The sequence below is a fragment of the Patella vulgata genome, chromosome 2 (assembly GCF_932274485.2).
Source record: "Patella vulgata chromosome 2, xgPatVulg1.2, whole genome shotgun sequence".
NCBI classification, from domain to species: domain Eukaryota; kingdom Metazoa; phylum Mollusca; class Gastropoda; family Patellidae; genus Patella; species Patella vulgata.
The window spans coordinates 34,609,114-34,633,060 of record NC_065880.2 but is presented as its reverse complement, the minus strand read 5'-3'; the positions used below and the strand labels follow the sequence as shown (position 1 = coordinate 34,633,060).

Here is a 23,947-nt window from a genome sequence, read left to right as displayed (position 1 = left end):
GCAGGTAATTGTACATTTAACAATATGCATTTTTTAAATTTCATTTATTTGGTTTGTCAAAAAAAAAAGATGTTAAAAAGTGTGCATTTTTATTTTGCAGTGAAAAGTTTTGTGTTATTGTGAAATAACATGTACAATTATTTCACTTCTATTTTATCTATAATAATTGTTTGGGTTTTCATGGTATGCTAATAGTTGTAACATTCTTCAGCCATTTCCTTTTCTATATATTGATAAATACAGGCAGATTAATAACATGGTGTTATCCCATTATCAACTATGATCAAATAAAAACCTCCCTCTCTATATAATAATGTGTAACAATGAACAAAGATGACGTCACATTAAGTACTACTAGGTATCCAAAGTATTTCAACTGAAACGAACAGTCAGAGGAATATTGTAACCACAAACCAGACTGGACTAGTCAGCTGACACTCAAACACCTAATGTCTTTTATTACTACTGCATGTAGTTTGGAGTGGTAGATCATTTATTTATTGATATACTGAATATAAAGATGAATGTATTTAAAAGTTGCTTTTCTCGAGATAAAAAAGTTGTGGAGTTTACAGCACGATCATCTATGATAATTTCACCTGTATCTGGGCGAGTAACAGAGATAGATGGTAAGTAAATATAGATAATCCCCAACAATGTATCAGAAGATAAAATTACATTTATAATAACTTTATCTGGCTTGTCAGGTTTTTTAACGTTTGTAAGGAAAAGCAGAAAAAGATACAAAAATGTAATTTACAAGAAATGTATGCCAATTTATATACAAGAATAAACTGAACATAAAAAGTTGACATTATTGTAATATTTATAAATATACTGGACATAGGTCAAATTTTTCCAGCTGTATCTCTATACAGATTAAATGATGATAATTTGGGTTATTTTTCCTTTTAATTTGTGGGGGCTTTGGCAGCAGAGTATTATAAAGCATGCACTTTAGATCATAAGGTCTCTCATTGAATCAAATGATGTAGTTACAAACCCAGGCTAGTATGTAACAAGGAGTAGGGTTTTCCCTGGATCTTCAGGTTTCCTCCCACTGGTAAAGACCACTACTCAAAAACATATAACTAAAATATAGATGTACCATTTTAATATGACAGCATAATATATCGATTATTCCATGTATTCCAGTCAAAAAACGTTCAAATATTCAAATGAAGATACAAAATTAGGCTTGACAATAATGTAAAATTTAACCAATAAAACAAAGTACCAAAAAAGTAATTCATTTTTTCTTGTTTTAAAAAACACCCATATGTAGTCAATTCACAAGCTCATAAATGTTTTTACTTCATTTCCAAGTCAATAAACTTCTCTTTAGATCAAAGGCTCATTGCATCATTGTAGAGCAATAGAAATCCCTAGCAAACTACAATGTTGTGAAACATGAGTTTCTAACAGGAATATATGTCCGAAAGTAGTTCAATTCCGTTCAGTTTTTACAAAGATATTTTGAAATAAAATTTCATTATTCTACGCTGCTCGCTATGTAATAAGCCTGCTGTCATTTTGTTGTCTGTGAATAACCACTGATGGGCCTATTCTAAACTATGACTGAATCCTAGCCAGAGATTATCTAGTGTAGGTATTTTGAATTTATTTTTTTAATTAAAAGTTAAATTACAAATCTGAGTATATTAGCATGAATTAAGCGGTGAGGAATTTGATATTTTAGCGAAAAATGCAAGTGACGCGTCATTAATGTACATGTATTGATGTATCGTACATGTCATACGTTCACATTTCTGCACAGACTTCAATTATTTTTATATCTCTGTTATTTTTATCTGAATGATGCCCTATCATGGCTAATGTTTTTTTTTAACAATTTAAATTGGCAGATGTGACAAGTGATATTTCATTTTAAAATAAATCAACAAAATGCTCAATTCGACATATTGACATTGCAATGAAAACATTGATTTATCATAATAATTTAAAGCTGCAGATCAAAATGCTTCCTGGATTAAACAATTATAATCTTTACAGTCAAGTTAATAATGTTATGGTTATTTTTTACATATCACCCCAACAGTTTCACAGAGATCAAATCTCGCATGGCTTCTACCAAGGATTTTTACATCCATTTATTGTAGTTTTACTAAGGTTGTTCATTCCTTGTGGTCTTGGTGTTTATGTTTGAAATATTTCATCAGACAATAATGAAATGATCTACTGATACCAGGTCTCTTGTTTCAGTTTCTTGACTGAATGGTAGTCAAATTGACTGGATTGAGAATTTATCTATCAGTCAATTTTCATTGCAAGAAATCTTAATTTTAAAGAATTTAACCTCAAAACAAAACAAATACAGTGTAAAAACACTTAAAAATATATTTTAAAAATGGGATAACACTAAAAAAAAAATATTTTGTTAAATAACCAAAGTGATGCTTTAATTGAATTTGATGTCTTGATTTGTTTTGCCAAGTGGGTATCTGTCTACACTTAACATTTTAAATTTAGAGATATTGTGAATATTAAGATATAATGTATTTTCTCTTCAATGACAGACAGCTTGAGCTCAAAACGTAACTCAAATAAGTAAACTAACCACATAGGCATATGGGCTCGATGAATGTTAGGAGGGCAGACCTTGCACTACCTGACAAAATTTTGGGTTACAGACGGCGGTGAATGAGCAGAGCTTACTCCACCCCCAGCAAATTTGGGAATTTTGACGGCCACAAATGCACTTTCCTGCTATATCAGCCCATGATACAACAACTTCAAAGTGATCTAATATAGCCCAACTAAGGTGGCTGACTTGATTTCCAATCAAGCAATCAATCGTTCACAGTCCAATTAAAAGAAAAGTAAAATTTTTGTTTTCACTTTACCCGTTTGCCCAAAAGTCAGATTGACCCCCCTGGCTCGTACGCCTATGACTAAATAGCTTCCACTTACAACATTTATATATTATATATTTGACTTAAATTATCGTGATTTAGCTTTTTATTAGGCAAATGAGTCCTCTGCTTTTAAATGTAAATTTGACCTTGTATGCAAACTGTACTCATTGATATCAAATAGTGTCAAACTAATGGTTTATGGCCAATTGACAAAATTAAATTGTCAATTCTTACCGCTCAGAAAGTATGAACATATTTCTTTTTGTACTAGGTAAATGAACTCCAGACTATAGCAAGTTCACACAACATGAGACTATTATATAGATTACATCTTTATTTTAAAAGAGAATCATGTTACTTTTTATTGTTAACTACAATTAAAGTACAAGTTTTTATCTGATCAGTATTATATAATATTACAATGTGTCTATAGAATTTAACCACCAGACTGTACTTATCATTATTTTATAAAATATTTATACCATTTGAAGACAAAGAAAAGTACAGCATGTGCCCACCCAGTTTTAATAAATGATTATAAAGATTAAAGACGGTAGTTGTAAAAGTACATATAGCATAACCGGTATTTATAAGATACTGTGTGGCCTGTGTGCATGTTACAAATCGCATAAAAGGTTTGCCACATCTGAATGAACATTGACTACTATAGTCCAAGATTCAATGTACAAGAGCCCAAGTTCAATCAATGTATTATCTGTAATCATTTCTAAATCTAATGCAGAAATCTACCTTTCTACTCTTAAAGTTCATCTACCATCTACAAATTGTTGGAAATTTATTTAAATTTCTCTTTTTTTGAGGGAAGCCAAGGTGGCTAAGTGGGTAAGACGGAGGACCTGACAAGGACAGCTGTCTATTTGTTCGGAGTGCACGAAAAAACGAGGACCTGTGTAAACATTGGCGTGCACGTAAAAGATCCCTTGGCAGTTGGAATTCGGAATAAGAGTAGGCCCGGGCAAAATTTCCTTTATAGCACATTGTATGGCGTATGCTCGTCTTCATTAGCCCAGTCGGGGCAGAACAGTAGGACGTTAAAATCCATTTAATTTCATTTTCATTTTCTTTTTTTGAAAGTGACCAATAGCATAATAACTTTACCATCTAGATTAAGAATTGTGGACAGATGGCTGGCAGTACAGACAGCAGAATATGACCAAATTTAATTTTAAACGTGGCCTTTAAAAACGTGACAAATTTTTATGGATTACTTGATTAATGGATAGTGACGGACCAATCCAATGTTTTTGTTATAAATTTTTAGCAATTGCGAGAAGAGTTGCCAATCTTGCACTAGGAGGTGTTTGATAGAAAAAAATTTGAATCTTCTACTCATATTCTATCGATCCAATATGACAAATACCTGTACCAACACAAAAAGGAACTATTTTGAAATCGGACATGAAACATCTTGGATGTAAATACCATAAAGGAAACTGGATTCAGATAGACTACAATATTATTGAACAGGCCTTAAAGTCATATAGTGTACTGTTTGCAAACAAAGCAAAAGTAAAGGAATGCAGGCATGTGTAAAGAGGTGGCTCAAGGGGGTCCCCCCGACCCCACCTTGCTGGCACTGAGAATATTTTGTTTTCTCCTACATTCATGGAAATAATGCCGTTTTGGCTTACTCCACTGTAATCCCACACATTTATGCACCTAAATGAGCAGAAATATTGTATCAAAGCTTCTTATTTTATGAAATTTGCAGGTATATCCACAAGCTAACACCAAATTTGACACTGTCTCCACCTTGGACCCTCCGCTGCCCAAATTCCTGGACATGCCCCTGGAATGTGAACATTTATCTCAAAGTATTAAATAGACAGAGTGCTCATTTGTCTTCGCGATGCATAGGCTAGAATACAGCAAAAATATAAGTTCTTACTCATACTCTCCCTTTAATTAGGATATGAGATTAAAAAATGTTCCAATTCTCTCCTTTCAAATGATATTGTCCACCCAACTAAATCTTTTCCCCAGAAATCTAAAGATTAAAGAAGTCAAGGACAATAACTTATCGAATATACATCAATCTAATTTTTAGACAATTAATTTGAAAATCATTATTCATTGAATATGTTCTGCAAATCAATTGACTGAGATTTATAGTGCATTCACAAGCAAACAGCACTAAAATCTAAATAATACTATATAAAGATAGATAACCTATGATGACCTGACATTTCACCTCTATCTCAATGCAATAGAAAAGGTCATAGATAGGTAGTCAATACTAGTAACATCAATTTAATATAGAGTGAATTGGTATGTGAAAACTACATGTATCAGTGGGCAATCATTGCATTATATTCTGTCAATCAAATTATTGATATTACAAAATACATCTATGTTTTAATTCTATTCAAGTCTCAATATAAATATTACATAATACTGTAGAAGTCAACTAGTCCAATTGCTCTCTATCTATTGATTCCCTAAGTACTCAATGCCTTTAAAATCAATAATAACAAACTCTTAGTCACCGATTATTCAGATATCTCCGTGCAAAACTGTTGTTATTATTGCCATACATCAATATCTTATGTAAAGAACATTCTAAATTGTACAGAATATTTAAAAGGGTAACTTTCTGATCAAATGTCACATACAACTTCTTAAAAACATTCTGGACAACTCTGTCCAGACACCACAGTAAATTAAAAATTGCATTCATGACATCACTGGCAGAATGAGAATTAGCAATTGGAAACTGAAATTGGTAGAAACATGGCTAACAGTTAACTTTGAGACACAAAATAAATACATCTGACTTATTCAATAAAAAATGGTAATTTTTAAGCTTGGGGACGCCATATTGAATGATCTGGTAGTAGTGATAGCGTAGCACACGAACAGGGGCATCTCGAATTTTTCTTCAAAGTTGATCCAAGTGGCTATCATCTCTATGTACCTTTTCTTAGAATCGTGTATTATTACTTGCTGCACTGGTAAATAATATAGAAAATTGTTATATATTGCAAAAAAAAAATCCAAACAATTTTTTTTACTTTAGATGCGTAAAAACTAAACAAAATGAAGTAAATATTTCGTAGCCTTCACAGAGTGAAAAAATGAAATATGTTAAAAATTGGGTTACTCTAATTAGGAAAATTAATGCAAAAATCAATAACTTAATTGTGAATACTGGTACATGGAATCACAATGTAGTTAACGTAATATTTCTTAATTAACTTGTTTATTTCCTATTATTTATTAATAAGCATTTTATATTTTGCTAGATCCAAATAAGGATGTATGGAGAGATCAATACTCATCAGGTGATCAGAAAGATAAAAGTCGTATACCATTCTGGAACAGTGGTTTCTCTGCCTGTCCTAAATGTGGTGAAAGAAATATGGATAGGTTTGAAGAACGAGCTGGTATAAGACATAATGGTGAGACATATGGTACAGAAGTTTTTATGTGTAAAACTAAAGATTGCAAATGGTCAACAAGTTTTCAATTTGATGATGCTAGTAAGTTTGTACATTTACTATAACAGCTTTTTGGTGCTGTTTTTATAACTCATACTTTTGTTGTTCTGTCTGTAAGATCCGGATAAGCATCTTTTGGTAGTCTTTTTATAACTCAAACTATATCTCGCATTATAACATGTTTTATTAGTCTGCATCTCTAAAATCTGCATAACCATCTTTTTGGTGCTCTTTCTATAACCCAACCCATAATATCTTTTATTTTTCTGTCTATATACATGTAGCCATCTTTTCAGAGTTTTTCTAGAACTCATACTTTAACATGCTTTGTTGTTCTGTCTATAAAATCTATATAACCATCCTTTGTTGTTCTGTCAATAAGATCTATATAACCATCCTTTGTTGTTCAGTCTATAATTTCTATATAACCAACCTTTGTTGTTCTGTCTGTAAGATGTATATAACCATCCTTTGTTGTTCTGTCTATAAGATCTATATAACCATCCTTTGTTGTTCTGTCTATAAGATCTATATAACCATCCTTTGTTGTTCTGTCTATAAGATCTATATAACCATCCTTTGTTGTTCTGTCTATAAGATCTATTTAACCATCGTTTGGGGCCTTTTCTATAATATATTTAAATTTCTTTGTGCTCTTTCTTAAACATAATCTAGAGCTCTTTTGGTGTTCCAAGGTTCTCATTCTTCATTGGTTCTGATTTGTTAATAAAATTGCCCTTTCCACAAAAATCATTACCTCCTTTGTACAATATCTTTGGAATTCATTCTACACCATCTGCTGGTACTCTTGAGTATTTATATATTTTAATACTTTTTCTATATCACTTTTTGTTCTGTCTATATTAATACATTTATGCTTCCAGACGGTCAATTTATAAATGTGCTTGGGGTTCCTTCCAATATATTTTGCTATTTCTGTAACATCTTTTTTTATTTATATACTGGTATATGAGTTTTGTCTATATATGTATACATAATTTGGTACTCTTTCAATAACATCTTTTTCTATATACCAAGATAAGATTCAAGATTCAAGATTCAGAGCATAAAGACATTACAAATTCCAGACGCGATAAAATTATTGGTCTAGGAGCCCTAAAGACCTATCTCATTCTTCACCAACCGAGCTAATGAAAACGAGCATATCACATAGAATGTGTGGAGGGAAAGTTTCTCCGGACAGCAGCGCTACAGCCTACTCTAATTTCTAATTCCAACTGTCAAGGCTTCTTATACATGCATGTGCACATTTGCGGCACTGCTCCTTTCCACAACTGACAAATGAAATGAAATGAAATGAAATGGGGTTTAACGTCCTACTGTTTTGCTCCGAACTGGGCTAATGAAGACGGGCATACGCGATACAGTGTACTATGAGGGAAATTTTGCCCGGACAGCAGCACTATGGCCTACTCTTATATCGAATTCCAACTGTCAAGGGATCTTTTACGTGCACGCCAATGTGTACACGGGACCTTGGTTTTTTGTCCCATCCGAACGACTAGACAGCTTTCCTTGTCAGCCCCTCCGTCCTGCATCAATGACAAGGGAGAACCACGCCGGAAAATCTGGATGAACTTTCTCGCCCAATGCAGGGATCGAACACTCGACCTCCAGGCTAGGGGCCAGCGTCTTACCCACTTAGCTACGTGATCCCCCACAACTGACAAGGAACCGTGCTGGAAAATACTGAGGTACTCTCTCGGCCAACACCAGGATCGAACCTGTGATCTCTTGGTTTAATGTACCAGTAGTATACATAATATACATATATTTCACTTCAGATACAGATAATTGGCACTCTGAGACAGCTGGTTGGCCAAGAGGAATTCTACATTTTCCTAACACATATTTGTTGATGTGGGCTGATAAACATAAGTTACCACCAACCGTTAAACATCAGATCTTCATACAAAAACTTGATGGAAATAAAATTTTGAAATTATTAGAAGAAAATAAACTGGCCGAGACTCTAAAAACAAACGCGAAAATGGTTAAACATATAAAGAAAGCGATAGATGACAGACATGGCTGTATCTTATTACACTGAAGATCAACTATAACCCTTGTGTTAAGGAGGCTTAAGAGTTTATCATTAAAGGTCTGAATAACTCTAATTACATCTTACTGATTACAGGATACGGTCCACTAACATTCTTCAATGACATGGTCAGTTTTCATCACAAACTTGAAATGGCTAAATCAAATTATTTATGGCTTTGATACATTGACATACATGGGCAACAAGTTCATGAATGTGAAAAAGTGACTACTTTGTTATCTTATTATTCATCACATGTAACAACTGAAGACAGACTAAAAATTGATTGAAACACGTTAACACTAAATCGATATGAAGTTTGTGCCAGACCTGGTAAAAATCAATTAAAAGCAGAACAGGTATTAAACATGTTGAGTGTGTATTATAGCAACAAGATTTATATATTGTGGATAATAAAATCTGTGATCACATATAGAAGTCAACTGACAATATGTAACTTTACGCTATGTTAATACTAATTGACAATAACAGTCCGTCATTTTAAATACATTATGTAGGATTTTTTTTTTTCATTTTTAACATTTAATGTCATTTAATATACTACCAGTAATACCGGTATTTCATATTAGACCATCACTTTTAAATCTTGACTAAATAATTTGTTTGTGTTGAATGCATACTGCTTAAATTACATCCTTATATGAATATATCTATAGCATGCATTTAACTTAATTCTCTAATATATCATTATAAACAAACATCAACCGGGAGAAAATTGATACTTTTAATCTGAATAAACCAATAATAAAAAAATAATTGTGTTTATGGTTACTTGACCGACATTATTTGTTTGTTTTAGCACTGATAAACAATTTTCCCTAATTTCCCAGGCCCTATAACTTGGTCTTGGTGTGATTTTCTGTAGATAAATTCTAACACTGAAATCTTGCTCAGTAATTAAGCTAGAAATGCAGGAAATAGATAATTTAAACACCACGGAAAAAAAAATAATAAAAAAGTTTTAAAGATTTACCAACAGATGCTTTTAGGGGAGGCAAAGTAACCGTAAACACAGGTATTTTTTTTTTCTGGCCTAAAACTAGAAGTAAACATATAAAAACGAGGGAATCCTTGTCGAAATGTTGCCAACAGACAGAAATGTGTTACATTCTTGTCACCTGACAATACAAGTACCCTTTTATAAATGATGTTCAGATAAATAAAAATCTTTAGTGCATTTAGAAGGTCAACAATGAAACATAGTGCAATATCTTAACTGTAAATAACACTTATGGTAGCTTGGCAAAATTCTCCTGTAAATCAAAAGGCATCTCAACCCTCATAGGTTTTTTTTGTACAGGTAAACTTACATAATGTGTGTACTGGTATGTATAAGTTCAAAATACAGCTTACAATTAATATATAAAAAAAACTGTTAAAGATGCATTATGTAACATTTAGAAACAGAGCTGACCATTCTTACTATAATAGTTCAAAAATAGATAATAAAAAAAATGAATATATTAGAAATGTCGTTCAAATTACTTTATTCTGGGCTTATTACTTTATGACTGTTTGAAGATGTAGCACAGATTGTTTATTATCATAGCAATGGTACATGAAAACCAAGACTAAGTCTAAATTATCCATTTTATCGTTAAATTCTAAAATCTTGCAGGTGTCCAAATTACTCCAAGTCCATTTAAATCTCATTCATGTGATGTTCTTGAAGATGATTATAGGATTGTCATGTGAATAAATGTCTAGATAATAATTTATATAACATTTGAAGCCAGAAAAAAGTCCTGCCATAAGTAGATTTAGCTGTTACATAATACATCTTTAAAATCTATTTAATTCAATTGCATCTTCCTTGTATGATTACTATCTTTTAATATATACATCATATATGGATAGGTTGACTTGTCCCATGTTTTAATACTAACACTTTGCTCAGCTTAATTCTACACTACCTATTTCTCCTATTGTATTTCACATAAAAAAATATTGCTCTGTATGTCTATACGTCTATCTTTATAAGATCTTTACAATGGCTTATCTAACTTTAACATGTATCATAAATCTTAGTATACATGAAATGGTCAATAAATATAACAACAAAAAGCTAGAAAAAAAAGTAAAGTGGGTTGTTAAAGAAAATCTAATAAAACTAACTACGCATTTCTATTTAATTCCTGCCAAGTGCAGTGAAACATAAAATCACTGTAAATATGTATATTTGACTATGTGATAACTGTATATTTGTAAATAAAATAGCATACACAATTCAAATGAGATCTTGGATTTTACTTACAAGATGGCTAAATATTCTAATAAAGATATCTTAAATTGTGTATGTCAAATGGCTAAAGAATGTATTTGATATGCATATTGTTAGTGTGTATCATATTCCTGCAACAACTGTAACTACCTACAGAACAAAACATCAAAATATTTTTGGATGAAGTCTGTTAAAATTAGAGGGAATGGAAGCTTATTGATCCTATTTTTTTTAAAGTGACGAGGACTTTTAATGACCCAATTCTAGTCTGTGTTCACATCAACTAAAAATGTCTTATGGTCAAAATCTTGAAAAAGATTGCCATATCCAGACCAGAGATAGAGAAATAGGGTTTATCATCTTCTTAACACAAACTATTTTATTACGGTACAAACATAGGATACAATTCATTTCAACAATTTGCTTGCATGTAGGATTCTTCTGCCGTGGGAGGAAACCCTTCTCTTTGTCACGTACAAGCTTGGGATCAAAACCATACCACTTGACTCAAAGACAGACCTAATGATCTAAAGTCCACAAGTTTGACCACCAGAACACCCTAGCACCCACACGGATGGGACTGAACTTATGACTTGTATAGATAAGGGATCATGAGTCCTGAATATTTGTTTATTATAGAATATAATATTATTTTTACCTTGTGAACTGATGAACCAAGACTAGCCAGTGTATTTAAACAATCAACATCAACTTTACGTGTGTAGGTTTGACCACATATCAAAAAGTGACTGAAATGTACAAAATCAAAGGGATACTAGTCAATTTACTTTGTTGCTAGGTGTAAATCATTAATCATTTAGAGATGGGATGCCTGGCAATGAAACTGACAACCACCAGTTTCAAGTAAGGTACACAATTTGAATTTCGTTCAGTTTTAAAATGAATTTCTTAAATATTTATAAACCAGTGGTTGCCAGGCAAGATATGCCTACATTTTGCAAGAGATGGATAGAGAACAAGCTAAAAAAAAAAGCTATAGCCTGAAATGTGATAATATCGAATTGGACTGAGATATTTGGGACATAAATATATATTTAAAGTTTCATCAACCTCGGTATTCCATACTTTTACACTATTTGCGTGAAAGGGGCAGCCATAATTGGTTCTTTAATTCAGATAAAAATTGTGACCTCTAGAGGGACAAGCTAAAAACGGGATTTCTCATACAATCAAGTGTCATTATTCAGGAAGTTACGATTCGATATGCGTGAATATCGAAGTTTCATCAAAATCAATCAAAATTGTGTCCTCTAGAGGGTCCACAACTTTGATATGACATATATTTACAATATTTGTGTACGAGGAGCAGTCATTTTGTCATCAGCTTTGGTCCGATTTTTACGAAATTCAAACTCAACCATCATAAGGCTGTAACGGTGATATATTCAAACGTATTTTTAAATTGAATGAAAATTGTGACCTTTAGAGGTACCACAAACTAAAAACGTGATTTTTCGTATAATCAAGGGCCAGAATTCAGGAAGTTACAATCCGATATGCGTGAATATCGACAGGAACCAAGATCTTTGGGTTATAAAGATGTGTTTTAAGTTTCATCAAAATCAGATTAAAATTGTGGCCTCTAGTGGGTCCACAACCTTGATATACCATATACTTACACTATCTGCGTACGAGAGGCGGCCATTTCGTCCGGTAGTTTTGGTCCAATTTGCATGAAATTCGAAATTATCGTTCATTAGAGTGTAACAGTGACATATTCAAACGTTTTTTTTAAATCACATAAAAATTGTGACCTCTAGAGGAACCACACAATTTTCGTACAATCAAGGGCCATAATTCAGGAAGTTATGAGCCGATACGCGCCTCTAGAGGATCCACAACCTTGATATATCATATATTTACACTATTTGCGATCAAGAGGCAGCCATTTTGTCTCGCAGTTTTGGTTTGATTTTCCCGAAATTCGAACTCACCCATCATTCCGGTATAACGGTGATATATTCAAGCAGCTTTTTAAATCAGATAAAAATTGTTACCTCTAGAGGGACCACAAGCTTCATCAAAATCAGATGAAAATTGTGACCTCTAGAGTGTTCACAAGCTAAAAGCGTGATTTTTCGTACAATCAGGGGCCATAATTCATGAAGTTTTGATCCGATACATGCCAATATCAAACGAAACCAAGATCTTTTAGAGATAACCCTATATTTCAAGTATCGTCAAAATCGGATAAGAATTGTGACCTGTAGAGTGTCCACAAACAAATTGTGGACGAACAGATGGACAGTTAGACGGACAGATGGACAGGGGCAACAACAATATACTTCCACATGAAAATGTGGGCGTATAAAAAATTGAGTTGAGTTTTAACTTTAAGATTATCAAATCTTTGACTCACTAGTATGTTCAATCCCATACAAAACTTACACAGTCTTTCTACAATAAGCTATGCTTGAGAACAAACAAGTTAGTTGACCAACCAATTCCTACATCGACAAATTTAGGCAGAATAAAATTAAGTATCCTTCAAGAATTTTGGAAAGTATCTATTCCACTTCCATTTCATATCTAATGGAATTGAAAATGTTTATTTAGTCTTTATTGTGTGTATGAAAGATATAAGATGCATATAGAATAAAATAATAAAATAGTACATAAATTACTTTGGACAGAGACAGCACATCTGTGGCTTTTATTGATGTAGTCGACATATACCATCAGACATATCTTTTTAAATAAAATATGTACTTTTGGTATAGAATTAAGTAGTAGCGAGAGAGAGAGAGAGAGAAATGGGGTTTAACGTCCACTCGACACAAACTAGGTCATTTCGGGACTAACATATGGTTTAATTTTATTTAATTAATTCGCTTGCGCGTAGGGGTCTTTAGCAGTGGGAGGAAACCGGAGGACCCGGAGAAAACCCACGAGGTTGGACAGGCGACCCTACTCCCTGCCACGTACAACCGGGGATTGGAAACCACGCCAGTTGACTCAATGACAGACTTTATGATACAGCGCGCGCACGCTTTAAGTAGTAGCAGTTGATAAGCCATGTCCTTGAATAACTATGTAAGCATCTTTAATGGATGCCATTAAGGGTAGAGATCTATCTTCAAGGTAAATAGTTCTATGTGAGCAGAATAGTACAAACAGTCCATCAAATTTTACATCGACTTAAATAAGTGACAATGAATAAAATGACTGTGACACAAACATCAACAATCAACGCACTTTGACGTTGGAAGTAAGATTTAGTCCATCTTGAACAAACAAATTTGACAGAAATATGATATTTTTCTTCGTTTAAGTAAATACCTCTTAAATCCTGCAGATTCTGTTACCAAGTCATCTAATTTATAAACCTAGAATAAAAATTTAAAGATTGTGGATAAAAATGTTCCAAGGGAGATAATCCTATTACGCTTGCTCCCTTAATCCACAAGTTAAGCCCCACTGACTGACTGAATGACTTACACAAGTTACCTACAAATTCATATTCTTAGAAACAACCCCATTCTTACTTCAATCTGGTTAAAGAAGTTAATAAAAAAAATATTAAATAATCGATTATCATTAAATTAATGTGATCTTAAAGATGAATGACAAAAGTGTGTATTGATATTCAGCTTAATCAGCCATGTTGTCATATGCTATACACATGTATTCAATATTCATAAAACAAATGCAACATACCTTTTCTTCATCGCCATCAAATAAAGCTAAAAAACTTGCTTGAGTACCAGTTGTTCCTTTTACACCTCGGAATCGTAAATCATTTCTTGCTCGTTCTATATTACGTAAATCCATCAATAAATCCTGTATCCAGATACATGCTCTCTTACCAACAGTACTCAATTGAGCTGGTCTGTAACATTAAAACATATTACTTGAAAAATGTTAAAATAAGGCTTTGCTTTTAATCTCTAATTCTGACTACAAATATCAACAAGATGACTAGTCATCAACAGCCCGCGCCCTTGCACTTGTTTGGAAGAAATAAGGAAAAATAACTTCTTTATGCTATTGGTAATGTATACATGTAGCTGTTTGTATTGTTACAAAGTTTTGAGCCAATCAATGAAAGAATAGTACATTTGCAAATACCCAAATAACCTAGAACAGGAATCATATATCCTATAATTTATGTAATGTATCATTACGATTGTACTGCAGACATTTACGCTGGCATGTAAATGATTTAGTACAATCCTCACATTTATTCATGTTTCTTCCTCTCTGTAACAGTAATAAATGTACATGTATACAAGCAAGGTTTTTAAAATTAATGACGAATAGTTGAATGTGTATTTAAATGAGTTTTATGAGTAAATGATTTACTACAAACATCTCTTCTCCTTTAGGAATGTCCAAAAACTGATGAGAAAATGGTTTATGAAAGCATAACAATGAAGCGGCAAAATATAGATATTCAAGTAACAATTATACAAAAAAGTGAACTTAACAAAATACAATATGTTGATCATGTTAGACTTTCGTAAAGTAAATAATGAGTGAATCATATACTATAACTGAAAAAAATGTAAGTTCTTCATCCTCTTATTTTGAATTTCTCAGATTTGATAATTTTATGTGTTTCCAGAAATTCCTAAATAGCAAAAGGCACAACTACTGTAATAGGTTGATGTGTGTACAAAGTTTCAGAAAGATATCTTGAATGGTTTATGAGATATGCTCCGGAAACAAAATTGTACACCAAAATCTAAGTCAAATTTGTTTCCATGGAAACACAAAAAATATAAATCTCAGAAATTTCTAAATAGCAAAAGGCACGACTACTGTAATGGGTAGATGTCTGTACAAAGTTTCAAAACGATATCTTAAACGGTTTATGAGATATGCTCCGGAAACAAAATTGTACACCAAAAACTAAGTCATTTTTGTTTCCATGGAAACAGAAAAAATATAAATCTCAGAAATTCCTAAATAGCAAAAGGCACAACTACTGTAATGGGTAGATGTCTGTACAAAGTTTCAAAAAGATATCTTGAACGGTTTATGAGATATGCTCCGGAAACAAAATTATACACCAAAAACTAAGTCAAATTTGTTTCCATGGAAACACAAACAAATATAAATTCCAGAAATTCCTAAATAGCAAAAGGCACAACTACTGTAATAGGTTGATATGTGTGCAAAGTTTCAGAAAGATATCTTGAACGGTTTATGAGAAATGCTCCGGAAACGAAATCAGACCGGACGGATGAACCCCGTTTCAATATCCCTCCCTAACTTCGTTCGGTGCAGGATAACAAGTTATCGTTGCATATTAACAGTTATAAAACAACATCATCTTAATGCTAGGTTCCCACTATCACGATTCAAGCTACAATTGAAATCGTGGAGTAATTGTGATGATCCTATCAGGTCTTATCATATATTGTGGTCAGTTGTAGCAGTCAGTCGTGTTGATCGCATCGAAACAAATTCCGAACATATCAGATCTAAACTCAATGGGGACAAGCCTATCGTAACTCATCGCTTGACAGCTGGGAACATAGCATAACTAGCCACTGTATGAAGAAAAAAAAAATGTGCTGAGCTTTACAAATAAAATCGATACAAAAAGACATGAGAAGGAAATAATGCTGAATCACTTGGTGAAGATAAGGATAATAAATGTTCTATAATTTCTGTGAATAATGGTAGATTTTTTAAGTTATAATCATTAGAAAATAACTTTTGTAAAGGTTTAGATTTTTTAGAAATCAGCGGGTTAGAGAACTAAAAGAAAATATATTATGATCAAATAAAATGTAAAGATTTTTTTTATACTTACTGTAAATGTAAAGATATTGTTATACCAACTGTTAATGTAAAGGTTATTATTATACTTACCGGTATAATAAATGTAAAGGTTATTATTATACTTACCGTTACTGTAAATGTAAAGGTTATTATTATACTTACTGGTACTGTAAATGTAATGGTTATTATTATACTTATTGTATTACTGTAAATGTAAAGGTTATTACCATACTTATTGTAAATGTAAAGGTTATTATCATATTTACTGGTTATTATTATACTTATTGTATTACTATAAATGTAAAGGTTATTATCATACTTACTGCATTACTGTAAATGTAAAGGTTATTATCATACTTACTGTAAATGTATGATTATTATTATACTTACTGTAAATGTTATTATTCTACTTACTGTAAATGTAAAAGTTATTATCATCTTACTGTAAATGTTATTATTCTACTTACTGTAAATGTAATGGTTACTATTATACTTACTGTAAATAAAATGTAAAGATGTTTATTATACTTACTGTAAATGAGTGTATGATAAACATGGTATATCTTTATTGTCTTCTGCAAAACTTGATAATCTCTGAATGCACCTTGCTAGCTGAAATTAACGGTTTTAAGAATATAAACCTTAAAGTATGTACTCAAATATTGTATCCAAATTAAAATGAAAGCTCATTACAATTTTGTAATCCAATCATGATCAACTAAAAATTCCTGTTTCACAGGTCAGACTCAGAGGCAATTTGTAACTTAAAGTAGCAATAAGCTTATGCAATTTCAAACCAGCGGCTGCCAGGCAGGATACGCCCACATTTTCGAGAGATGGATAGAGAACAAGCTAACAAGAAAGTGATTTTTCCTACAATTAAGGGCCATAATTCAGGAAATTAGAATTCGATATGCGCGAATATCGAAAGGGACTGAGATCTTTGTGTTATAAACTTACATTTCAAGTTTCAACAAAATCGGATAAAAATTGTGACCTCTATAGGGTCCACGACCTTGATATACCATATTTTTACGCTATTTGACAACGAACGGCGGCCATTTTGTCTGTCAATTTTGGGGCGATTTTCACGAAATACAAACTCAGTCGTCCTTAGGGTGTAACGGTGATATAATAATACGTTTTTTTAAATCGGATAAAAATTATGATCTCTATAGGGTCCACAAGCTAAAAACGAGATTTTTCGTACAATCAGGGGCCATAATTCAGGAAGTTATGGTCCGATATGCACGAATATCGAAAGGAACCGAGATCTTTTGGTTATAAACTTACATTTCAAGTTTCAACAAAATCGGATAAAAATTGTGACCTCTATAGGGTCCACAACCTTGATATACCATATTTGTACGCTAGTTGAGAATGAACAGCTGCCATTTTTTCTGTCAATTTTGGGCCGATTTTCACGAAATTCGAACTTAGTCGTCCTTAGGGTGTAACGGTGATATAATAATACGGTTTTTTAAATCGGATAAAAATTATGACTTCTATAGGGTCCACAAGCTAAAAACGCGATTTTTCGTACAATCAGGGGCCATAATTCAGGAAGTTAGGTCCGATATGTGCGAATATAGAAAGGATCCGAGATCTTTGGGTTATAAACTTACATTTCAAGTTTCAACAAAATCGGATAAAAATTGTGACCTCTATAGGGTCCACAAGCTAAAAACGTGATTTTTCGTACAAACAGGGGCCATAATCAATGATGTTTCAATCCGATACATTCCAATATCGAAAGCAGCCGAGATTTTTCGGAGATAAACCGATATTTCAAGTTTCGTCAAAATCGGATAAGAATTGTGACTTGTAGAGTGTCCACAAACAATTGTTGACGGACGGACGGACGGACATCCGAACAGACAGGGGCGACGACAATATACATCCACATGAAAATGTGGGCGTATAAAAATTTATCGCCAGTAACCAGCTCTAGTGGTTACATGCAACCAAGCGGAATAATAGCCCTTATTTATTTTGTGATAACTTGCCGATACTGCATTGTATAACAATTCCCCAGAGGCTTACTTCGGTAGCCTACCAGTTTAAGAAATTGTACTTTTAAACACTTTATTTAGACCAGCGGTCGCCAAGAAGGATACACCCACATTTTGCAAGAGATGGACAGAGAACAAGATTAAATGTGACACTACATGGACAGATGTAACTATCCTTCGTCACAGCACTAAAATACATAAAGACATGACACTACAGTGTTGTTAAATAGATGAACTAACTTTGACTTCACGATGTGTATAAAACTTCAAGGATCAACTGACACAGAAACACTGTGTTGTTAAAATTATGTTTATATATCAAATACAGCAAACTACAACATCCATGATGGTACATTGAGTTATTGTAATATCTACAGTCTGAGTTTAACAAGCCCTAGCAACTCAAATGATGTCTTCACCCAAGCCTCTAAGTCAAGGAGTCTGTGGGTATGATGTTCCCCTAGGAATTCGGAATGATGTCTCTCCTAACATCTCTAAATTGATGTCGGTTTCCCAGCCTCTCAGCTGAGGAGGCAGTGGGAATGTCCTTCTGAGAATACTAAATGTCTTCACCCTAGCCTCTAAGCCGAGGAGGCTGTGGTTATAACGTTCCCCTAGGAACTCCGAATGATGTCTATCCTAGGATCTCTAAATGATGTCTGAAGGGAAATTTAACCCAACTCGTCAGCTATTAAGGCGGGACAATTACCATTTTTGGGTAAGTGTTACGTATGCGTGCCGTTTCAAGTCAACGTTATTTTATTTAATTGTACTAATCTGTGCACCAGATGCCTGGATGATAGTAACCTGCTTTCAGTAATTGATAGTGGCAGGAAATGTCTGTGAGTCAGTCTAAGAAACTTGAATCTTGCAAAATACATACTTAGCCAATTTCTCGTTGTCACCCATTTGTTTAACCACTTCAATATATTAAACAGAGTACCTTTCATAGAACTAAAATAAACCCTATAATATTACACAAAAATACGATTTGTTGTACAATCAGGGGCCATAATCCAGACAGTTACGGTGCGATATGCATGAATATCGAAAGGAACCGAGATTGTTGGATTATAAACACACATTTCAAGTTTTATCAAAATAGAATAAAAATTGTGACTTCTATAGGGTCCACAACCTTGGTATTACATACTTTTAGACTATTTGCGTACACGAAGCGGCCATCTTGTCAAGCAGTTTCAGTCGGATTTTTATGAAATTTAACCTCAACCTTCACTGATATATATTTAAACGTTTTTTAAAATTAAATACAAATTGTGACTTCTTGAGGGTCCAAAAGCTAAAACCGTCATTTTTCAAACACTCAGGGGCCATAATCCAGGAAGTTACGTTCCAATATGCGTGATTATTGAAAGGAACCTAGATCTTTTGTGATATAAACATAAATTTAGAGTTTCATCAAAATCAGATTAAAATTGTAACCTCTAGAGGGTCCACAACCTCAATATGACATACTTTTACACTATTTGTATTCAAGGAGCGGCCATTTTGTCCACTAGTTCCAAAATGATTTTCACAAAATTCAAACTCAACCCTCGTTCTGGTGTAATGTTGATAAATTTAAAGGTTTTTTAAATCGGTTACAAATTGTGACCTCTAGAGGGACCACAAACTATAAATGCGATTTTCCGTACAATTAGGGGCCATAATCTAGGAAGTGAAAGTCAGATATACACGAATATCGACAGGAACCAAGATATTTGGGTTATAAACATACATTTCAAGTTTCATCAAAATCGGACAAAAATTGTGACCTGTAAAGTGTCCAAAAGATTAAAATGTGATTTTTCATACAATCAGGGGCCATAATCCATGCAGTGACGGTCCGATACATAATAATTTTAAAAGGAACCAAGAACTTTGGGAGATACACCTATATTTCAAGTTTCATTAAAATCCGATAAAAATTGTGACCTGTAGAATGTCCACAAACAAAATGTGAACAAACGGACACACAGACGGACATGCTGACAATATATGTCCATATGAAAATGTGGGTGTATAAAAATGTAGGTGTTTGTACGTGTTGCAGGCAGTAAGCTGTGTATGGCCATAATGTAATATGTTTAACTCCATCGACAAACTGGATATGATTTGTTCTGTGAAAAAAATGACAAATTGCTTCTTTAAATACAGTTTACAATACATGATGGCAGACATCCTACCCAAACCTGAATACCCAAAGTTTTATTCTTACCTTTGGTAGGAGAATATCAAATGCATCCCTCATAACTATTATATCCTGAAATAAAGTTAAAATTTAAGTTTTATTTATAAATTGTTTTGATGTAATAAATGTATACAGAAAACAGTTAATGGGATAACAAATAAACATCCTGTAACATAATAAATTTAGTAATTCTATTTACATTTGATTTTGATAACATCTGAAATCCATATCAATCGAATATAACATAACATATAAATTATTAATATTATATGCAACTTTATTATGTTTCTTGAATGATTATTGACAAGATTTAAAGCACCACAGTTACAAATGAAATGAAATGAAATGGGGTTTAACGTCCTACTGTTCTGCTCCTAAACTTGGCTAATGAAGACGGGCATACGCCATACAGTGTGCTATGAGGGAAATTTTGCCCGGGCAGCGGCGCTACAAGCTACTCTTTTACGTGCACACCGATGTGTACACGGGACCTCGGTTTTTCATCTCATCCGAATGACTAGACAGCTGTCCTCGTCAGGCCCTCCGTCCTGCACACCACAGTTACAGCAGCAGCATAAGCTGATGTACTGAAGCTATGACAATCCAGCAATCTTCTGAAAGAAAAAATAAACCACAAGGAGAAAAATCTTACCGTATTGTCTCCAACATAGGCCGATGTAGCACCTAAATGTATAACTCCTGCAGCCAAAGGACAACAACTTCCAAAAACATGAACATGCGCCATCACATCATGACGGGTTTTTCTTTCTTCTATGGCAGCAGCATCAAAATCTATATTTTCTAAATTATCTTTCATTTCACAGATTTGTTCATCAGTTATTGATAATCCTAATGTCTGAAAATTAATAATAAACATGAACACAGTATAGTAATTAGACTTTAAAAATGTTTAAAACTTGACAGGTCTGCACTTACAACTGGATTACAAGTTAGTTTCTTAAGACATTATACATGTAAGGAAGTAATTGAAACCAGGCAATGAAAAACATGAAGCCCACTGAGCTAATTCGTCCTAGCAGTTCAGTTTTTTGTTGTAGGAAATGGCCAGAGCATTTACACAAACACTAAAGACTGATCAAGAGTAGAAACCCATGAACTGATTATGACAGATAATTAAAATTTGACTGACTTCTATTAATCTAATAAATAAAATGCTACATTTTTCAGTTTGTAACGCATAAAATCATTACCGTAAAAAAATTATATGCAAAAAGATAATGTACATTCTTGGAACCTTAAAATAGATGAAAAAGGGTAGAAAAGCATGACATAGTGTGATATGTCTTTACTTCCAGTTTGTGCATCTCAAGTTTTCCATGATGAACCTCATACATGTTTTTGGGCAAGCAGTTGCCACATGTTGCTCCAACTGTGGTAGAAAGAGTTCTACCCTACAAAAATTTGGGGAAAAGTTAGATCCGGTCTAAGAAACAAGAATTAACATTAAAGTAAATGGGGAAATCATTAGTGATCTGTGGCCATATTGGTCTGTCTCGTACAGAGGGAGGCAGAGTCAGGCAGACCACCGGCACCATTAAATTTCATCATCTGGGCACCCACAAATTGTAGTTGGCTATTTTGAGGCAGAAGGATAACAGCTTATCAGGTTGGTTACAGTGATATGTATACGGCAAATAGTTACATGTTTTTAGTATGCTTCTTTAAGTTTGTGTATCTCAAAATTTTGGTGGTCAACCTCATAAGAATTTTAGTGCAAAGACATGACCATTTGTTCTTCTGTCTGTGGTGAAAAGCATTCAGCCCAACAAAAATTTGGGGAAAAGCTGAAGGTGGGCAAAGAGGCCAGAATTAACATTGAAGTCAATGGGGAAATTAATGGTGGTCTGGGGATCACTTGGCTAAGTGGGTAAGACGCTGGCTTGCTAGCCTGTAAGTCGGGTATTCGATCCCTGCATTGGCCGAGAAAGTTCATCCAGATTTTACGGCGTGGTTCCCCCTTGTCAATGATGCAAAACGGAGGGCCTGACAAGGACAGCTGTCAAGTCCTTCGGATGATACGAAAAACCAAGGTCCCGTGTATATATTGGAATGCACGTAAAAGATCCCCTGGGAGTTGGAATTTGATATAAGAGTAGGCGATAGTGCCGCTGCCCGGGCAAAATTTCCCTCATAGCACACTGTATGGCATATGCCTGTCTTCATTAGCCCAGCATAAGAGCAGAACAGTAGGACGTTAAACCCCATTTCATTTCATTTAATGGTGGTCTGCCCCCAGAGGTTAGGTGGAGTTATCACCCTTTCACTAATATGTTTTAGCAGCTAATGTTGATTTTTATCGGTCTGAAACTTAAGTGATAGTAGGCCTACACAATTATATTAATCATCCCTTATTTAACTAACAAGAAAAAATTGCATATTAATATTATTATATTTTACTATCGTTGTCTGTCATTTGGCTTTCTTCTCTTTGGAATAATATGTAGGCAGTATAGTAATTACTAAATTAGTAATGTCATTTGTCAATGTATTAATATTATGTCCCCTGTGGACCCTTGTTTGGACAGATATTACCGGTGTTATTAATAATATAATATTAGCAAAATAAAGCTAGTAGTCAGACATTAAGGATTACAAACCGTCAGTTCAGACTCATGACAAATCATCAAATCAGCTTATTTTTGAGTCAGTTCATACTCATATTCATACTATGATTAGTATGATACTGATCATTCACACTGAATGACTGAAAGTGAAAGTTGAAAAGTTACCTTTTCTGCCTGTGCCAGGTAAAACCAAAGACGTCTCCAAGTTGAGAATTTCTTGAAGTCACTGAAATTATAAACCATTTCCTTGCTGGCATATCTTGACACTAGAGGGGTTTTATATTTTCGATAGTCATCGTTGTTTTCTTTAGCCATTTTGAAGCAAAAAAGCAACGAGGAGGCCAAATGTTTACTTCCGGTATAGTTAACACGTGGGTCCGGTGCACTGATCTGTAGACGCGCCAAATACAAATCATCATTTATCCCTATCGATATCGGACTTTTCGGTTATCAGTAATTCCTTTAGTTATTGAGTATTTAGTGCAGGGGCAGGAAGCCTTTAATAGTCTGACCCGCCAGGGGATCTCAATCTAAGGGATGCCTATCCGGGCGCGACGGTGAGAAGGGGATTTTGCGTTCTTAAGTTAGTGTTATTAGGCCATAGATGTCCTACTCCTAGTGAAACTTTTAAAGAATTTAGAATATTCTACATTCTACCTAGCAACCGTCATTATGAAGTCGTTCGGTGTCGCCACTGCGTGCTCATTTGGTGATTGTGCACCTGTTCGGGAACATTATGTTGAAATAAACGACTCGTCCTTCGTCGCGCT

At 33.6% G+C, this 23,947-nt stretch overlaps 1 protein-coding gene and 1 long non-coding RNA gene across 3 annotated transcripts in view; one reads left to right on the top strand and one right to left on the bottom strand.

Annotated features, from left to right (window-relative positions):
* LOC126811749 (adenylosuccinate lyase) overlaps positions 1 to 23,524 on the bottom strand; it is a 37,027-nt gene extending 13,503 nt beyond the window's left edge. Inside the window, exons 1-7 of the mRNA XM_050537634.2 lie at positions 23,343 to 23,524; positions 21,245 to 21,448; positions 20,620 to 20,664; positions 16,922 to 17,001; positions 14,317 to 14,488; positions 13,939 to 13,985; positions 11,297 to 11,387 (exon numbers count right to left, since the gene is read on the bottom strand). Coding sequence (XP_050393591.1) covers positions 11,297 to 11,387; positions 13,939 to 13,985; positions 14,317 to 14,488; positions 16,922 to 17,001; positions 20,620 to 20,664; positions 21,245 to 21,448; positions 23,343 to 23,492 — 789 coding nt within the window. The 5' untranslated portion in view covers positions 23,493 to 23,524. The remainder of the gene's footprint in view (positions 1 to 11,296; positions 11,388 to 13,938; positions 13,986 to 14,316; positions 14,489 to 16,921; positions 17,002 to 20,619; positions 20,665 to 21,244; positions 21,449 to 23,342) is intronic.
* On the top strand, positions 322 to 16,607 carry LOC126811753 (uncharacterized). Of its 2 annotated transcripts, none has more exons than XR_008785985.1 (3): positions 322 to 629; positions 6,140 to 6,376; positions 14,985 to 16,607. It is a non-coding gene; the product is annotated as an uncharacterized LOC126811753 (long non-coding RNA). The 2 variants fall into 2 exon arrangements; XR_008785984.1 differs by lacking the exon at positions 14,985 to 16,607 and adding an exon at positions 8,140 to 9,432.
* Positions 23,525 to 23,947: the final 423 nt, after the last annotated feature.